The sequence below is a fragment of the Acomys minous genome (genome assembly GCF_964271855.1).
Source record: "Acomys minous genome assembly, chromosome: 16".
Classification (NCBI taxonomy): Eukaryota; Metazoa; Chordata; class Mammalia; order Rodentia; family Muridae; genus Acomys; species Acomys minous.
In genome coordinates, this window is record NC_140498.1 from 3,464,036 (window position 1) to 3,481,655 (window position 17,620).

Consider the following 17,620-nt stretch of genomic DNA (forward strand, 5'->3'; position numbering starts at 1 on the left):
CTGAGGTTATCAGGCTTGCACGGCAAGCATTTGTACCTGCTGAGGGAAATGCTTTTATACTGCACTGTCTTGTCGGGTCCCTGAAATGTCTTGACATTTAAGCCACTGAGCTGCACCATCTCAAGCCTTTCCCTCTCTCCCTTCATCTACACCCCCCCCCTTTTTTTTTTGAGACACTGTTCACTGTGTACATAGTTTACACTGGCCTAGAACTCCCAACTCATGCTGTTTCTGTGTCTACCTGCCACTTGGGATTTCTTAGTATGCCTAGCTTTTTTTTTTTAAAAGACAGGGTCGTAGTAGGCATGGTATTGCTAGGTAAACCAGGCTAGCTTCCAACTCAGAGAAATCTGACTGCTTTTGCAGCCAAAGTTCTAGAATTAATAGTGTGCCCCACTGTGCCCGGCTTTTTAAATTTTACAGAGCAAAAATAAAGGCCGTTCTTTATATTCTGTCTCCCTTTATCATCCCTCTTGTTGCCATTTTGACTGCATATGTACTCTGGTCTGGTCTCTGTTCCCTGATTAAGCCCCTACAACTGCTTGGTGATGTCAGTGTAGTCAAATCCAATATGTGTGCTGTTCTGAATTTTTATTTGAAGCATTCAACACCAATGTGCTTACCACATCCTCGAAATGTTCTCTGTTTTTGGCATCCCTGAAGCTGTTTCTCGGCTGTTCCCACCCATCTGCCCATTTCTCTTTGACATCTTGTTGGGTCTTTATTTGTCTACTTTTTCAGTAATCTCTTGACCATCCTTTTCTTTGAAAAGACCCAGTGCTTGTTCCACCTGTGGTACCACTGATGCTTGGAACATAATTTTTGCCTGTCATGTGTCATATGCTTAGCAGATATTTATGTGGATGGACAAGTCCCTTCATTGCATATAGGAAACCAAATGTTTCAGTGTGGATATATTTATTTACAAGTTGCCGATGGATGGTCCTCAGAGCAGCCTAGAAGGTCGTTATGTCTGTCAGTATTTAACTAGCTCATTGTACTTTCCCCATAAGAAGGGGGCAGAAAGCTGGGCATGGTGGTGCACGCCTTTAATCCTAGCACCCGGGAGGCAGGGGCAGGCGGATCACTGTTAGTTCGAGGCCAGCCTGGTCTAGAAAGTGACTCCACGACAGCCAAGGCTACACAGAGAAAACAAAACAATAAAACCCCAAAAACCACCATCCCCCAAAAAATGGGGGGCCAGAAGAAAAAGAAGTTTCAGTTTGTTTTTGGTACTGTTTCATATGTTTTTGTTGAAATGATGGGATTCTGAAAGTATGTATTTTCTGTGGCTTTCTAATCCTTTAGTCTTGTGAATTGGAATGTAATATATATACATATTACCACAGTGTATCTTTTTCCTTTTTGGGGGGTGGTAGGGTGGCTAGTGGAAAATAGTTGGTTTGGGAAAGAGAGATTTTTATGATATTCAGGTGTGGAGAGATGAGACGTTCTCTCCACATCATCTGTTGGCTGGTAGAGCGTGTTTGTGACAGGTGCAATGGGAAGACACTAGGTTTAGAGGCATCTGAAGGGCCAGTATCGTTTGCAGGTCAGTTGATTGTAGATAAAAGGTGTCAGGTTTAGAGTTTATAGTATGCTGTCACATTGGAGATTGGAAATGGATCTGTTCCGATGCAGTGGAAAAAACAGACTGAAGAACCTATACAAAGAGTGAACTGCATTAAAAACATTCTCAAGTGATGGTTCTTTGTGATGCTTGCTACACAAACACACAAAATCCCAGTCTAAACCAGTGTTGTAGAACTTGGCAAGTAATGAGTGGGGTTGAAGTGTCTGGAATCTTTATCTGCCTGCTGGAACCATAGTTTTTTAACTTGTAAGCTGTGGATTTTTGTGTCCCTCAGTGATACCGAGAGGAAAAAGTTAAAATTTCTGAGCTCATTAGAAGGTGTGGGGGGTGGGAGTCTGTGTAAATGTTCCTTTTCTACCAGAAAGACAGTTGGTTATGGCTTAACTAATGGCCATTAATTATCCTGGAGGGTAAGGGTTGAAGCCTAAAATAGAAATGGTTTGAGATGCAGATGTCTTTTATTTAACCACTGTTTTGACAGCTGTCCATTCCTTCTTTCTTTGTAGGCTTTAGAATCCAAGTTAGCAGCTTGCAGGAACTTTGCAAAAGACCAAGCATCCCGCAAATCCTATGTTCCAGGGAGCGTTAACTGTGGAGTAATGAACAGCAATGGCCCAGAGTGCCCGAGGTCAGGGCGTGGGACTTTCTTCCATAAAGGGTAAGTCTTTGACTATTTTTGTGGGGGCTTGGGTGGGGGGAGCAGTTCTAGAGATAAAACCTAAGCCTTCACGTGTGCCAGACAGTTATTCTACCCCTGAGCTACAGCCCCAAATCCTTGGACTCACTGATCAGTGTAAGTTTGCAAGTCTTAAGTGAGGTTACCAAAGTCTTGAAAGTCACATACACTGGTGAGATTTCCCAGCTCTTCTTATTCACGTCCCAGAGGACAGAGATCTGTTATTGTCTTCTGATTCCCAAAGAGTTTGCTGGCCCTGGAACCTACAGTGTCTGTTCTGGGGTAGACTCTTAAAGGCAGCTGTGCTGGCTCAGGAGACTCTTCAGGGCCCCTGTGGGCCTGCTGTCCAGGTCTCCTTTAAGGGAAGTGGTGAACACTGCAGTTGTTTGTATGTAGACTGTATGGTAAGCCTTTTACTTAAAGATTTTAGAAAAATAAACTCTAAAGTGCTTAGTCACTGGGTCAAATACAAGTGAGAGTTTAAGTCCAGACTGGTATACATAGTGAGTTTTTAGTGAGCTAGAGCTACATAGTGAGACTTTCAAAAAAAGAAAAGGTGTGTGTGTGTGTGTGTGTGTGTGTGTGTGTGTGTGTGTATTTACTTTTTTTGTGTGTGTATTCAAATTTTTAAAAAAGGTTTTGAGCTTAGAGCAGTGGAATATTGTTAGTGAAAAAACCTCAATTGGCATAGAAGTATGTGAAGTAAGAAGGAAGCTTTCTACTTTCACACTGTTTTGGTCATTTCTTTCTTTCTCTCTTTCTTCAGAGACAGGGTTTCTCTGTGTGGCCTTGGCTGTCCTGGGTTCACTTTGTAGACCAGGCTGTCCTTGCACTCACAGCGATCCGCCTGCCTCTGCCTCCCGAGTGCTGGGATTACAGGCGTGCGCCACCACGCCCGGCTTGTTTTGGTAACTTTTAGAGTTAATTTTCAGGCATGTAAACTTAGAATTTTATGCATCTGCTGTAAACTTGTTGTGACACATCCACGTGAGTACAGGTTAAATATTGCTCAGCAGCTTGCCTGTGTTGGTTCACATTGCTAGTGTCGTCTTTGTCAGTGCATTTCAGTCTGCCTTGTTTTGTTTTCTCACTAATACACACGAGTCTTCTTGGCGTAGACATGACTTACATAGGGAGCTGGTTAGGGCCTGTGCTCTGTCTGCTGTCCTGGAGCAGCAGCTGACGTGCTCATGATCGTTTGCCCTTGTCTCTCATGAGTGGGATAGGCCACCAAACGATGGAGGGACGGCTCTGTAAAGTTTCACAGCATGTTTTAAAGGTGCTTGTGTTTCTGATGCCCCCAATAGCTACAGCTTTATCAAAGACCTGATTGTTACAGACAACCTACTCTGTTGTTTTGAGACAGGGTCTCATTATGTAGCCCTGGCTGCCCTGGAACTCATGTGTAGACCAGGCTGGCCTCAAAGTCACAGAGACCTGCCCGTCTCTGCCTTTGAGTGCTTGGGTTAAGATATGTGCACTACGCCAGGCTACACTCTACTCTTGGAAAAGGGTTTTATTGTCCACCCTGTAGTGGAGTATTCTGGCCTATTGCTGTTTCTTATGACACTTCTGTCTTGAAAGGATAGGAGGACCTCCTACTAAAAGCACATTTTAAAATAATACGTAAGTTAGAACTCTGTTTTAACTCTTAGGGCTCCTCAGGTGGGATAAATTCAGAATTAACTCACCAGGCTTAGGAGCCCGTGTTGAGGTGTTTAGAACACAACCTGGACAGGTACCTCCATAGTAGACCAGCCACCCCGAGTGACACAGAGAACTTAGAGGGCATCTTCAAGAGTGTGGAGACTTGGTGGGCCTCCAGCGGCATCTTACAGTGTGCGAAGAGACATGAACCGGAGATGGCGTGGTTAGGCAGGGCCTTTGTGTGGAACGTGCTTGCAGGTGGCCATAGTGGGAGAGGGATACACGCTTTCTCTCTCTCTCTCTCTCTCTCTCTCTCTCTCTCTCTCTCTCTCTCTCTGTCTCTCTCTCTCTCTCTCTGTCTCTCTTTTCTTTTTTGAGACAGGGTTTCTCTGTGAAGCCTTGGTTGTCTTGGACTCCCTGTATAGATCAGGCTGGCCTCAAACTCACAGCGACCAGGGCACCCATTGCTCAGAGGCGATGAAGCTGCCCTTGGATGAGGCTGCCCAGGAGCGGCTGGACAGTGTGTCCCATGCCCTGAGCTGAGTAGTGGAGAAAGTGCGGAGCAGGTTCCTTCCTCACAGACCACTTACAGTTGCTATTTGTGTTTTGCCTTAAATTATGAAAAATTTCACGCTGTATTGTTTCTACCATCAGTGAAACATACTTTTATGGGTTGGCTCTTGATACAGTGTTTCTTTATTTGACATGTGGATTGTGGCTGGACACTGCAGTGTTAACTTGCTGGGGCCTCCATGGCTTTGCTGTGTCCGCGCTTCCTGGCCGCTTTGCTTTCATTCTGCCTTTCTGGTGGTTGGCCTGGCTTTTACCTCTGGCATCTTTTCACCTCTTGACTAGATAAAAACCAAGGTGGCATGTGCCAGCTGTAAGAGGAAAGGGCAGACAGTGTGGTCCCCAGATGCATTATTAACTCTGTCAAGGTAAAGAAAAGCCAGACTTTGTAGAAATGGGGAAGTGTGCTCGGGACTTCTGCGTGGGAGAAGAAGCCCCACTGTGGCTGTGGTGCTGGCCTTGCTTGCCCTTTGCCCCTGAGGAGTGTCTGTAGCTCTATCACTAGTTTGCTAGTGTGACTGGAGACTGACAAGTAGGTTTTCTTGGGAGGTTGTGAGTGTTTTTCCTTCGTTTTGCTTGCAGCTTTCAGAGGCTGTGTAGCTTTGCCACATGAAACTGCACACCCAGGCTGGGTCCATGGCCTTATGTGTGCGAGTCACAAATAGTTTTGTGGATTCTGATTATCTAAGGTTGTCTTAGAACCAGGAGTTTGTCCTCTGGGGTTTCTGCCAGTCCCTCATGCTGGGCCTGGCTGCCCTAGTTTTTTTCCCACTAGATACTCTTTATATTTCAGTCTTGAGGATAATGCAGTTTATGTGTGACTTGAATTTGCTCTAAAACATTTTTTTCTTTCGTAAGTTTAATCTGGTTTTATTTGTCTTGCTTGCACATGGTGCAGATGTGGGCAAAGCAGTCACATTTTTCTGGGTGTGTGTAGGTAGGTGTGGATTTATTTCAGGGCATGATGTGAAAATAGGATGTGCTGTTTAATGAATTTTCCTTTTTTCATTAGGCAAGAAAAAGTCATATTTCCCACGTTGTTCATGGGTAACTCAATTTGTTTGCTGTGCTTTCTTCTTCTCTGTCTTACTCATGCTGTGTGGTGGGAGACACATTAACAAACTGGTCTTACTAACCGCATGGGGCTGACTCAGCTTTAACCAGCTTTTAGCCTGTGAGTGTGAGCTTTCCTGATCGGGTTTGACTTGATTACACCATTGCTGTCATTAGTTAGTATGCAGGAAAACAGCCCGTCAGGAGGGAGTGCCTGTGTTCTCAGCTAGTGGGGGGCTGAGGTAGTTCAGGACTTGAGGCCAGCTTGGCAATAGAGAAAGACACCATTTGAACAAAATAAAATAACACCTCAGTGCAGTGGTCCTGGGTGGCACTCCCCGTTCCAGGGCAGGGTGATGTGTGGAGGGGATGCTAGGCTCCAGGGTCACTCCTCACTGTCTTGATGGGGATGGGTTCCTTTTGCCCGCGATTGCTTCTGTTCTCTCGCATCAGAAGCTGACAAGAATGAACCCCCTTGCTCTGTGTTTCCACAGTAACCTGGGCTGGTAAGTGGGGTGTGTGTAGACTCTGCCTTCTCTTTCTGCACTCTTGGCATAGCCTGGTAGAGGACCAGAGCTACCTGGAACTGGTCATGCTTCTGTTTACACACAGGGAGAGCAGCGGGCTCTGGCTGCCGTCTTCTCCTCGCTGCCCTCATGGCTCTTTTGTATTGTCAGGTGATAGCTGCTCTCCTGACTGGCCTCAAAGGCACAGTTTGTGTTGCTAAAGCACCTTTCTGGAGTTGACTTGTTTTACTTTAGCTAGACTTGGGTGTAAATTCAGGAATTGTGTGTCTGGAGCCTTTATCTGCATACTTGATTCCCAGGGCTGTCTCCACCCTGCCTGGGCCCTGTATTTAATTCTGTGTGGCCCACTAGGCAGTTATTTCTTTATCCCTGCCCCTTTCCTTCTGTCGGAAACCTTCCTCATTCAATACAATTAGTTTCCTGGAAGGGCCTCTCCAGACGGACACTTCTAGAGGTCATCTTTCTTTTCTTCTGGTTTTAACTAACCACCTCTTAGAATAGAAAGGCTGAGCAGCCTCCTGAGAGAGCTCTTGTGCCTCTCTCCTTTCTCCTTCTCCTTGCTTCCTGTGGCTGCATGCCGGTGGGTGGATTTGGGGGTGCCTGTCACTTTGCTGGGTGTGCCTGGATGTTGGCGCTGTGTGGGGCTGGGTTCCTGTGTATAACTACAGAAAAAACAAGTTTTCCCATCTGGCTTTGCTTGCTAAACATTCATTTATTTTATTCATTCATTCATTCATTTATTTATTTTTTCCTTGAGATACTGGTATTGCAATAGATTTATAAAACAAAGTATAAACTAGTAAAATTTATCTACAACCCAGAGAATACATTTTGTTAAAACTTTCTTCCATGCTACAGATGATGTCATTATATGTGTGTATATATAATATGTATATAATCCATACGTTATATATTTACATGTATATGTGGCTATATTCATTCTAGACTTAACTGTATTATAGTGTCTGTATAAACGGCTGGGAGAGAATAGAATGTAGGCTGTACACTGCTTGCATTTTCTTTTTTTTAGGTAGCCTGCTCCATTTTCCTTATATTATTAAATACATTCTGAATATTTTTCTCTGCTGTTAAAATACTGTAGAATACATTTTTTAAAAAATGTTTTTGGTTTTTTTGAGACAGGGTTTCTCTGTGTAGCTTTGGCTGTCCTGGACTCACTTTGTAGACCAGGACAGAGATTCATTTGCCTGTCTCTGCCTCCTCCAGTGCTGGGATTAAAGGCGTGCGCTGTTGTGCCCAGCTGTGGAATACATTCTTTAAAAATTTTTTTGTTTTTGTTTTTGTTTTTTAAACAGGGTCTCTGTGTTGCCCTGGCTGTCCTGAATTCGCTTTGTAGACCAGGTTGGCTTCGAACTCACAGTGATTTGCCTGCCTCTGCCTCCCAAGTTCTGGGATTAAAGGCTGCGTCACCACGACCAGCTCTGGAATCCATTCTTAATTGTTGTATTTATATTTCATTGTTTTGTTGTATAATTATTTAATGAGCTCTCTATTGCCAGACATTGAGCCCTCTTACTGTTTGTTTTTTTAAATCAGAACTGTGCTTACAGTGGTCCATATGACATAGTTGCCTAGAAAGGGGTCCACGGTCTCAGTGCCCCAGGACTGTGAGCTACCTGTTCTCTTCTTCCCAGTGCCTTCTGGGCAGCCAGGCGGCAGTGCTTTGAGTGGTGGGATCCTACTGTGGGCTAGGAAGACTAGTTATAGAAAGCTTCCTATGTGTAAAGTGATTTTAAATGAGCCTTTTTCTTCTCTTCTTCCCTTGCTGTTCTGGTCACCCCACAGGGCAGTAAACGGCTTTGATCCGGCTCCTCCTCCGCCTGGGCTGGGCTCCTCGCGCCCATCGTCAGCACCGGGTATGCTGCCTCTCAGTGTGTGAGTGCCCGGCCTCCAGGTGGGGCCCCTGCCCTCTTCCAGCAGCCCAGGACACCTATGCCTCGTCCCTTGGTGCCTGGGTCCAGCCCTGTGCCCCTCTGTCTGCCTCTCCACCGTTGGCAGAGGGCAGGCCGCATGCCGTGGTGGCTGCTGGGCCCTGCCCAGCTCTAGGACTCTGCGCGATATCAATACTGGCTATTTTCTCTTCTCGCCGTAGTGCCGTTGGTTTCACATGATTGCACTTTTGTGGGTCCCAAGTGATACATACGTGTATTACTCGATCACTGATGTGGAAGTACCCATTCATCACATCTGCCTCATAGCCCCCATTTTGCTGTGCTGATAGGATTTAGTTGTGTTTAGGACATTGCAGATCTTCTAGAAGTTCCCCTTCAATCAGGTTGACAAGACCCTTCTAAGCTCCTGCCAAGCATCTTCAGTGCTCACGATCATGTGTGTCTCCCCCGCCCCCACCTCACTCCTGCAGTTCAGGCCTGTTTCTGGCAGAGTCGAGAACGTCTCTGAATTAGGGAACATCGTCTGTACCTTCTGACTTTATGTAAGCAGTCCATTCCATTGCTTGCTTCTCAAAGCAGCGAGATGCGTGTCTGAGCTACAGGAGGCAGGGGCAGCGGGCCCCTGGGCACTCCAGGGCTGAGCCTCTGTCAAGTCCCTGTCTCCTCTGCCTCAGACTCAGAGGAGGCAGGTGGCAACGTCCTCGCCAGCTCAGCCACCGAACATCTCAGAGCATTTTTGTTTTCTCCTCTGAAGGTCCGTCCAGTTGCATTGGGAAGGGTCGAGGGGCCTGATTGTGGGGCTGGCTGGGGCCAGCTCGTGGGGCAGGCTGGCCGGAGGGGTTTGCCCCTTGCACCCTTTGATCATTCTCACGCTGCACTTACTGTTTACATTTGTTTTATTGTACATAGGTTTGTAAACATTATTGCCTGAGATATTTGTATATAACTTGGGCTTTGTAGCTTTTATTTATTCAGACTCATATGGCATGTTAATGACTTATGATGGTGTCCTACTCTGGGCAGCTGTATAGGATCATCATGTGGTTTAAAGAAGATACTTCCCTCCAAAAAAATCTTTTAATGTGGAAACAATAAATTTCACAGAAAAAAAAAAAGGTTGAGATCATTTTATTTGGCCCCTGCCATCCCATGAGAGACCATACACAGGCTGTTCAGTGTCTCTTCTCCCACATGGATGTGATGGAGAAGAGGTGTGAAATGAGAGAGAAGAGATTGAGGCCTCAGGAGAGGCACCTATTCATGCACGTTTTTAGATTTGCACCATTTCCAGGGGGCAGCCTGAGAATGATCCAGACCCCACAGGACAGAGGAAAGGAGCAGCACTGGTGAGCCTGCCAGGGCCTGGAGCGCCTGCCTGTGTGGGCCCAGGGCCTGGAGCGCCTGCCTGTGTGGGCCCAGGGCCTGGAGCCTGCCAGGGTGTGAAGCGCCTGCCTGTGTGGGCCCAGGGAGTGGTCTCCTAGCTGTACTGCAAACAGCACTGTGTGCCAAAAGTGTGAGGAATTACATGGACATGGGCTTTTCTTCCTTTGCTTCTTTGGGTCGATGTTAGCAAGTAAGGTAAGTCCCAGGTGCTGTGCTGAGGAGACTAACATGGGGTGTGAAGAGCGTGATGTGTGCTGAGCCTGCCTGCTTCAGCAGCACAAACACAACAGCCCACTTTATAGCTTAAAGCTACAAGTGCTGAGTGTGGTGGCAGAGGTCAGTGGATTTCTGAGTTCCAGGTTCGAGGCTAGCCTGCTCTACATAGCGAGCTCCAGGACAGCCAGAACTACCTGAGAGACCTCGGCTCCTCCTCCTCACCAAACTGTAAAACACCACCACCAAGTGAGTGGAAGTTAAGTGAGTCAGATTCCTAAGTGATTAGGAAGCATTAAGTAAGGTAATTGTCGAGCTTTCTGTTTACAGATGACAAGCTTTTCTGTTTGTTTGTTCTTGGAATTTTGCCCTCAGCTGACTCACCAAGAGGCATTGCAGCCGCCTGACTGGTGGATGATGGCATCTTGCCTTTGGAAGGGTGTATTAGGTCAGGGGTTAGCAGACCTTTGTTTGTGTGGGAGCCCTAAGATGAGCAGAGACCCCTGGGCAAGCAGGGCTGAGGCTCTGGCTCCCAGGGGCGTTCAGGGTTTCTGAGGCTCTGTGTCAGTTGCTGCTCTCTTGGGCTGATCAGGTAGGAAGGACGCTGCAGCTGCGTTGGGCCCAGGCCCACCCGGGCAGTACTGTGCATTATCCGTCCTGTTTGCTTTTAAAACACGATCGCAGCAGCCCTCTCCCACGTGCACACTGGTTGATCGTGAGGCCTCGTCTTCAGCACCCTGTGAGATGGACGGCTCAGGATACTTTGTACTTGCTGGCCTAAGTCTTGACGTGAAAGTTGCCTGAGTGCCTGCTCTTCTGGAGGGTGCCTGTGGCCCACATGTTGTTGAATCCTCAGGAGTCTGGGCCTGTGGCAGCCTTCCTTCCCTCTTGGGAGCACTGATTCTCCACCCTGCTGTTCTTCTTCAGCGAGTAGAAGACAGGGTCCCACTTCTTGGCTCAGAATTAACTAAGTCACCTGAGAGCCTGAAACTTAATGTGAGGTGGGCGTGGGGGGCTGCACAGAAGAGCGCAGGGCACCCACTTCCCCCCAGTTTTCAGAAAGGACAGCTCAGAGCAAGGCCAGGTTTGGAAATGGAGCCGCTATCTTTTTCTACTGTGTTCTCTTCCCAAACTGGAGGCCTGCTCTGAGAAATAGAGATGTGACTCACCAAGCCTGGCTTAAAGAAGCAAATGTAAAACCAGAGCAAATCAGTTACAACCTATGTTGGGGACCAGATGGGTTTGTGCTGTTATGTGATTCTCTGTCCTGCTGTCCATCTGCACCCACAGGAATTCTGCTAGCGTTTCCTGTCAGCTCTTTAGGAAGCCTTCCCTGAGGCAGATGTGACCTGACGGAGAGAAGTTTAAACTTTTCACTGACCGGGCGTTGGTGAGCAGGTGTGTCGTGTCATGCTTGACTGCCATCTCTGCTAACCTGCAGTATGTAGATCCTGCGGGGACTGTGGTCATGAGTGGATGCCTGCCAGGGGGCGGGGCTGCCAGTGTGGGCTTGAGGAAAGACTACCTGTGCGTGATACACCTGAGAGAGGCTCGGTGGCCGAGCCCTGCTGCCTGCTGCACTGAAGGATGGGCGTGGGAAACATTTACTGTCCTAAGTTTTAGCTAGGGGAAAAAGTCAGAATATTGACCCCACTGTGTAGGGGAGAGATGTACTTATAAATCGCTGATTTTATTATGTTATTTTCCATGTCTTAATCTGCCTAGTAGTGTGATAGCTTATTTTTAGGGTAATGCCTCATGATTTCCAGAATATGATACACTTCAATAAAGTAAAGAACATTTCAGTGTCCAGTGTCTGGCGGCAGGGGATGGCCAGGATGGCTTCTCAGTGCCACAGCAGTCAGTGGGAAGAAAGCACACAGCAGCAACACTGAGTACAACTTCAGTTAAAAAGAATCGAGTGATGGAAAGGATGCTGGGGGCTCTCTCTCCAGATTTTAGAATGGCCTCCAAACTTGCCCAAGAAAAATCAGCCAAAGTAATAACACCAGTTTTGTTTTTTTGAGACAGGGTTTCTCTGTGTAGCCTTAGCTGTCCTGGACTCGCTTTGTAGACCTGGCTGGCCTTGAACTCACAGAGCTGCCTGTCTCCCCTGGTGCTGGGATTACAGGTATGCGCCATTGAGCCTGGCAACACCAGTTTTCTTTTTACTGAGACCCATGCTTTGAAGTAGCCAACGTAGCTGCTCTGCCCTGCCCAAATGGCCACCCCGGGGAGTATTAAATAGCTTCCCAGGTGTCCCCTGGCCCTGGACTCATGAGGAGGCCGTGTATTTCTCAGAATCCCAGACACCAGTAGTTAGAAGATGTTCCTTTGTTTTCTGAACCACTGAAAACAGCGGGACAGAACTATGGAAAATGCATGTCACGTAGACCTTCATGAAGTCTGTTACTTTCTGTGTGTGGGCGTGTTGCCTGCATGTGTGTATGCGCATCATGTGTGGGTGTGTTGCCTGCATGTGTGTATACGCACCATGTATGGGTGTGTTGCCTGCATGTGTGTATACGCACCATGTGTGGGCGTGTTGCCTGCATGTGTATATGTGCACCATGTATGGGTGTGTTGCCTGCATGTGTGTATGCGCACATGTGTGGGTGTGTTGCCTCCATGTGTGTATGTGCACCATGTGTGGGTGTGTTGCCTCCATGTGTGTATGTGCACCATGTGTGGGTGTGTTGCCTGCATGTGTGTATGCGCACCATGTGTGGGTGTGTTGCCTCCATGTGTGTATGTGCACCATGTGTGGGCGTGTTGCCTCCATGTGTGTATGCGCACCATGTGTGGGCGTGTTGCCTGCATGTGTGTATGCGCACCATGTCCATGCCTGGTGCCCTTCCGGCCCTTGGATCTGGAGGTCGATGGCTGTGACCCAGCATGAGTGCTGGGAGTTGAGCTTGGGGCTTCTGGAAGAGCAGCAGTGCTCTCACCCACGGAACTGTCTTCTCCAGCCCCAGCTCAGACTTAATACTACTGAAAGCTTTGAATGTCTTCAGACAGATTTGTTTTTGAGACAGGTTCTCCACAGGTACACAGCCCTGGCTTTCCTAGTGCTAGAGTTAAAAGGCGTGGCCCATCACTCTGGCACTGCACAGCTCTCATCTGTCACAGTTCATATACATGAGGAGGAGGAGAGATTTCTAAACTTGACCAAGCCTGCATTGTGAGTTTTTCGTTTGACCCAGCACTGTCCTTGTCAGTGTTTTCCATTCTCTGCTCTGTGGTGTTGGTGATGTCGCATTCCTGAAAGGTGCAATCCACAGTCACTTCCAAAATTTTCTAATTGGCTGACAGCCATCCTGCAATGAGCCAGGAAGTGACAGCCAATATCCCAAGTGCAACCTGTTGACAGTGACTGTGATGCCTGAGGTTCTGGACATTTTAGATCTACACCAGTTATGTCATGTCATTCCGTTGGAATGGAGCCCACTGATTGGCCTGCTTTGAGAACAAATGAAGACCACACTGCTGTAAGAGTCAGACTTAATTTCCAGCTGCACAGGGTTGGAGGATCTGGGCTCAGCTCTTGGTGTAGCACATAGGCAGTGTAATGTCAGGGTCACAGGTGTGGAGAGCAGCACTGTGAGGTGGACAGAGCCTTCATGTCACAGTCCTGACAGTCAGCAGTCTCAGCAGTAGTGACTACAGGGTCTGGTCCTGAGCTGATGCAGCACAGCCTTCGGGTGGAGACTGTCCTCAGTGTCTCAGGAAGGTGGGGAAGCAGAGGAGCAGCTCCTCACAGCGGTCGCAGGCCATCAGGTCTCCCTTCCAGAGTCTAATTAATATACAGCCATGCTGATTTGTTTTTGTGTGGGAGGTGAGGGCAAGCCTGGGGCAGGAAGGCTTGCTTTCTAGTGCTCTTCCTCAGTAGCACTGGCTTCCGGGTAACAGGCTGTGGGTCACTCAAAGCAGAGCAGTAGGGCGGCTGTTGACTAGGAGGACGTCTTAGTTGAGGTTGTAGCCATGGAGGGAACTGCTGAGAAGCAGAGGCCCCTGGAGTCTTCTGGTGCCAGGACACTGGAAGTGACCCATCAAGCCAGCAGGCAGGAAGCAGTGCTGCGATGACAGTGTGCATAACCATGCTTGTGTCATTTGACTGCAAGGTGAGGAATTGCCTACTGACCAGTGGCTGCTCTACTTGGCGTTTTTTTGTGGAGTAAGTGGACTGCGTCCATGGAGCCTGTTTCTCCTGCAGGCTGGGTTGAGATGCTGACAGGCCAGACAGGAGGCAGGAACGATTCCTGAGGCAAACAGGCTTCTGTATCCATGAACGCGAGGGCCGAGACACAGTGCAAAGGTGAGGTGTGCGCGGGCTGCTGTGCCGCTAACCGCCTTCCTCCCCCATGGTGGGGACAGCTGCCTGTGCCCTTGTGTGGCTAGAGGCCTAATCGTACCTTACTGGGCGCGTGCCTGGGCTTACACAGAAGACCACCTGACACTGTAGAGCAAGGCGTTGGTGCATTCACCTCACGCTTCCCTGGGTTTCTTTGCAATCCCAGATGATGCACACTAGAAAGGCTGTCTGTGGGAGCCAGTGGCCCCTCCCCAATGTTTGCTGCATGCATCCCATCCAAACATGCAGTCTCAAACCCTTAAAAGTGTACTAGCCTCGACTTCACTGACTGGGCCAAACACGCCTACCTGTTGTTCCCTGCCTTCAGGCATCCAAACACTGGAAGTGGTTGGCCATTTCCCCCCCCCCCCCTAAATCAGTTCAGAGATGGGAAACCAAGAACAGAAGGTGAGGAAACAGTCTGTGTTCACATGATCGTTATCGTTTATTGAGGTCTGTTTGTTCCCAACGGGTGCTTTTTTCCTCCAAGTAAACAGAGCAGGCCCAAATATCTATAATGAATAAATTTATTGTCTTACAAAAATCATTGTCTAGAAATATGGGAGTACAAGAAAAGATATTTGCAGTCAGGTGTCTGGTGGTCAACAGCCAGTACAATTCATAACATGGGAAATTAAAGATTCCAAACCCATGTGACCAGTTCTTCCTAACAGGTGGTAAAGCTTTTAACCCAAAAGGTCCGTGTTTTCAAGCACTTTGCCAAGGGTCGGGGCTTGTCATTAACACTGATTTGCTGTCACTGAGTGTTGGTTTACACTACTTCTCTAGGGAGTACATGATATGAAGCTCAAACCTAACATGTTAAGTTGTTATAGAGGCAGATAATACATTTGACATTGTCTTAGTACTGTAGTGTCTAAGGCACTTCCTGTAATGTCAGTTTGCTCAACTATCAACCAAAAACACAATGCTAAGTGTTCATTGTAACACTGTCAGAGGAAGGGAAAGGAAAAAGTAAGGACCACACACCCACTGGCATAAGTCAACATTCAGGCATCTGCTCTCGAGGTCCTGTAGCCTCATTGACAAACTTGGAACACACTTCTGACATAAAACTAATATTCATTCCCATTTTGGGCTCAAAGCAGTGGCTGAATTTGCAAGGTCAGCAGGAGGGTCTGGCTGGTTGGAGAGGCCTCTGTGAGAGCTCCAAAGGTCACCGTGGCTCACTCCTGAGTGGAGGGCACCAGCAAGCCAGACACTTCGAGACCCCCTGGATATCACTGATGCTGTGGCCACTATCAGGAAACCACCTGGAAGTCTCTGATGCTGTCACCTGGGGCACCGTATGTATGGGCTGTGGCCACTGTCGTCTTTGTGCACAGACAGCTCTGGGACTATTCACATGAGACGGTGGGAATACCATGAATTTGAGGGGCAGGGTCACCCCTTAGGAGATGGGCAGGATAACTCCAAATGGAAGCTGCTTCCCCAATCCAAACCCACCCCCTCCTAAGCCGCCAAAGCCCCCCTCACAGTTTGCTCACTATTCAAAGGAAATGAGAGACACAAGCACAGGTCAGGCTCACAATGCTCTAGGAAGACTGGGTGTGGTTGAAGGGTCAGGGCCACATGAACACAGAACTAAGGTCCCTGTCAGCACGACTGCATGCAGAGAACTGAGCAACGACCCGGGGGCAGCCCAGGGCCTGGAGTCAGATTCAAAAGGGTTCTTTCCTCTTTATGTGTCATAAAACGGTCTCTTGATGAATATATGGAAAGTAGATGCAACGATGAGACAATCTGTTTCATACGCATGTCTGTGGCGGTGGAGATAGAAAGGGGCAATGGTACCTAGTCTGAAGCAGGATACAGTCTGCGCAGGCCGCAAAGCCTTGAGACACAGTTGATCTTCCTGTAAGGAATCCTGGAGCTTGCCATTCCCAAGTGCAGGGCTCAGGCAGACTAGTACTGGGCTGAGTTCCGGCTGGTCATCTGTATCACCTCTGACCTCCTGTGTCTACTCTGATTGGGGTGGCTGTGTCTCATTGATGTCACTGGTCTTACTTTCTGTGTCGTCATCCGATAGCTCCAGGGATGCCCCCTCAATGTGTAGCTGGCGCCGGCCAGATCGGCTTGAAGAGAAGCTGATTGGGCCGCCCCGCCTGAGAGAGAACCACACAAGACCTTGAGGCAAACGGTGTGCGCTCTCCACTGCCCGCCCAGCCCGGGGCATCGCTGCCTTGGTGGTGGCTTTTCTACCCCATCATGTCCCCACCACAGTGCCCCTGAGCACAGTAGACATGGTGGGAGTGACGGTGAAGCCCCAGCTCCCAAACAGCCTTCCCTGAGAGGGGACAGCAGGGCTCAGGCTGTTTTACTGACTGCCGATTTTGGGCTCTGCTTTGGTATTGTTCAAACCTTTAAAAACGTCTCAGTGTCCAGGCTACACAAGGAGGACACTGGCAGCCTTTGCCCGCTGGACAGAGGCCTATGCTTGCTCACTGGTTTTTCTGGCCAGTGTGTGCATACCTTTCACTCTGCCATGCTTTGCTCCTCCCTGGCCCGCAGGAGCTGGTTTATCAGGTCTCACTGTCGGGAGCTCTGGCCCTGCTTGACTGGAGGCTGCTTGTCTGGCTGTGGAGCCACACCTGGCCAGACTGCAGATTCATGTTCCTCTGGCCTGGTCCACAGTGATGGGCCTGCCCTTCCTGCTTTTTCCCAGTCTACTACATATGTCATACATGTTGCTTGTGGGGACTGCAGAGGAGTCAACACGCTTCCACAGAGGAAGCCGGCTGACCTTCCGAGTCCTCACTGAGCACCTACCTGAGCCGGTTCTTGAGAGTGCTGACCTCGCGGCTCAGGCCTTCATTGGCCTCGGTAGCATCATCCAGTTCCCTTTGGAGTTTCCGCCTAGACGCATTGGCACGTGTAGCCTCCTCTTCAGCCTCTTCTAACTGGCGTTTAAGCTGCTTCATCCTGGCATTGGCCTTCTCCATCTTGGGGAGTTACAGGGACAAAGACAAACAGTGACTTCAGAGTTGGTCAGCACGGCTCTGCGCGACAGCATGTGAGCACACATGGACACGGTGTCCGGCTGCTTGAGGCATTTCCTCACCTCACTTAGCAAAACCAGTATTTACAGAGCAGGCTACATAACCAGGAACTTAAAACTGCCTTACCCATGCGTTTCTGTTGAAAAAAAAAAAGACCTAGTTTTCCATCTCCATGTGACTGATGGGGCTGTGTCCAGATGTTCTCATACCTCTGACACATGGCTGTTCCACACAGTCACCCTGGGAGGGTACAGTACTCACTCGCTTCTTAGAAACCTGTCTGTGGTTCCCTTGCTGCAAAACTTCCAGGGACTGCCTAGTGCCCATGGTGGCTGCTGCTTGCTGTTCCCGAGGGACTGACCGGGCCAGAGGCAATGGACATTTGTGTGCTGCCTTAACCTAGTGTGCACAGAGAACAGCAGGAGGGACGCTCTGTTCCCACAGCCACACCCTTACTGTCTGTTGTCTTGAGACCGAGTCAGCGATAGCCCAGGCTGGTCTTGATCCCCTGATCTCTTCTACTGGGATCACAGGCATGTGTCACTGTATGACAGTACTGTGTCTGGTATTAGGATTCTGTGCACGTGGGCATATGCCCTTCACACGTGTGCCCTTCACATACATCTTCCTCCACCCAGTTTCCCAATGTGGACTCTAAGAGCTATTCTAGGCA

At 48.6% G+C, this 17,620-nt stretch overlaps 2 protein-coding genes across 12 annotated transcripts in view; one reads left to right on the plus strand and one right to left on the minus strand.

Moving 5' to 3' along the window:
- NDEL1 (nudE neurodevelopment protein 1 like 1) overlaps nucleotides 1-11,378 on the plus strand; it is a 55,899-nt gene extending 44,521 nt beyond the window's left edge. For 5 of the 11 annotated variants that reach the window (XR_014775376.1, XM_084761551.1, XM_084761550.1 and 2 more), the window contains 2 exons: nucleotides 2,101-2,252; nucleotides 7,874-9,095. Coding sequence is in view for 8 of the 11 variants with exons in the window: in XM_084761551.1 (XP_084617677.1) it covers nucleotides 2,101-2,252; nucleotides 7,874-7,967 (246 nt within the window). In the remaining 3 variants the exon portion in view is untranslated. Of the gene's footprint in view, nucleotides 1-2,100; nucleotides 2,258-5,499; nucleotides 5,535-7,873; nucleotides 9,096-10,866 lie in introns of those variants that run through there. The other 6 variants (XM_084761549.1, XM_084761547.1, XR_014775375.1 and 3 more) reach the window with 4 other exon arrangements.
- A 3,058-nt stretch (nucleotides 11,379-14,436) lies between these two features.
- The window catches only part of MYH10 (myosin heavy chain 10), a 135,947-nt gene continuing 132,763 nt past the window's right edge, over nucleotides 14,437-17,620 (minus strand). Inside the window, 2 exon segments of the mRNA XM_084761535.1 lie at nucleotides 14,437-16,053; nucleotides 16,718-16,890. Of these exon segments, the coding sequence (XP_084617661.1) occupies nucleotides 15,909-16,053; nucleotides 16,718-16,890 (318 nt within the window). The 3' untranslated portion in view covers nucleotides 14,437-15,908.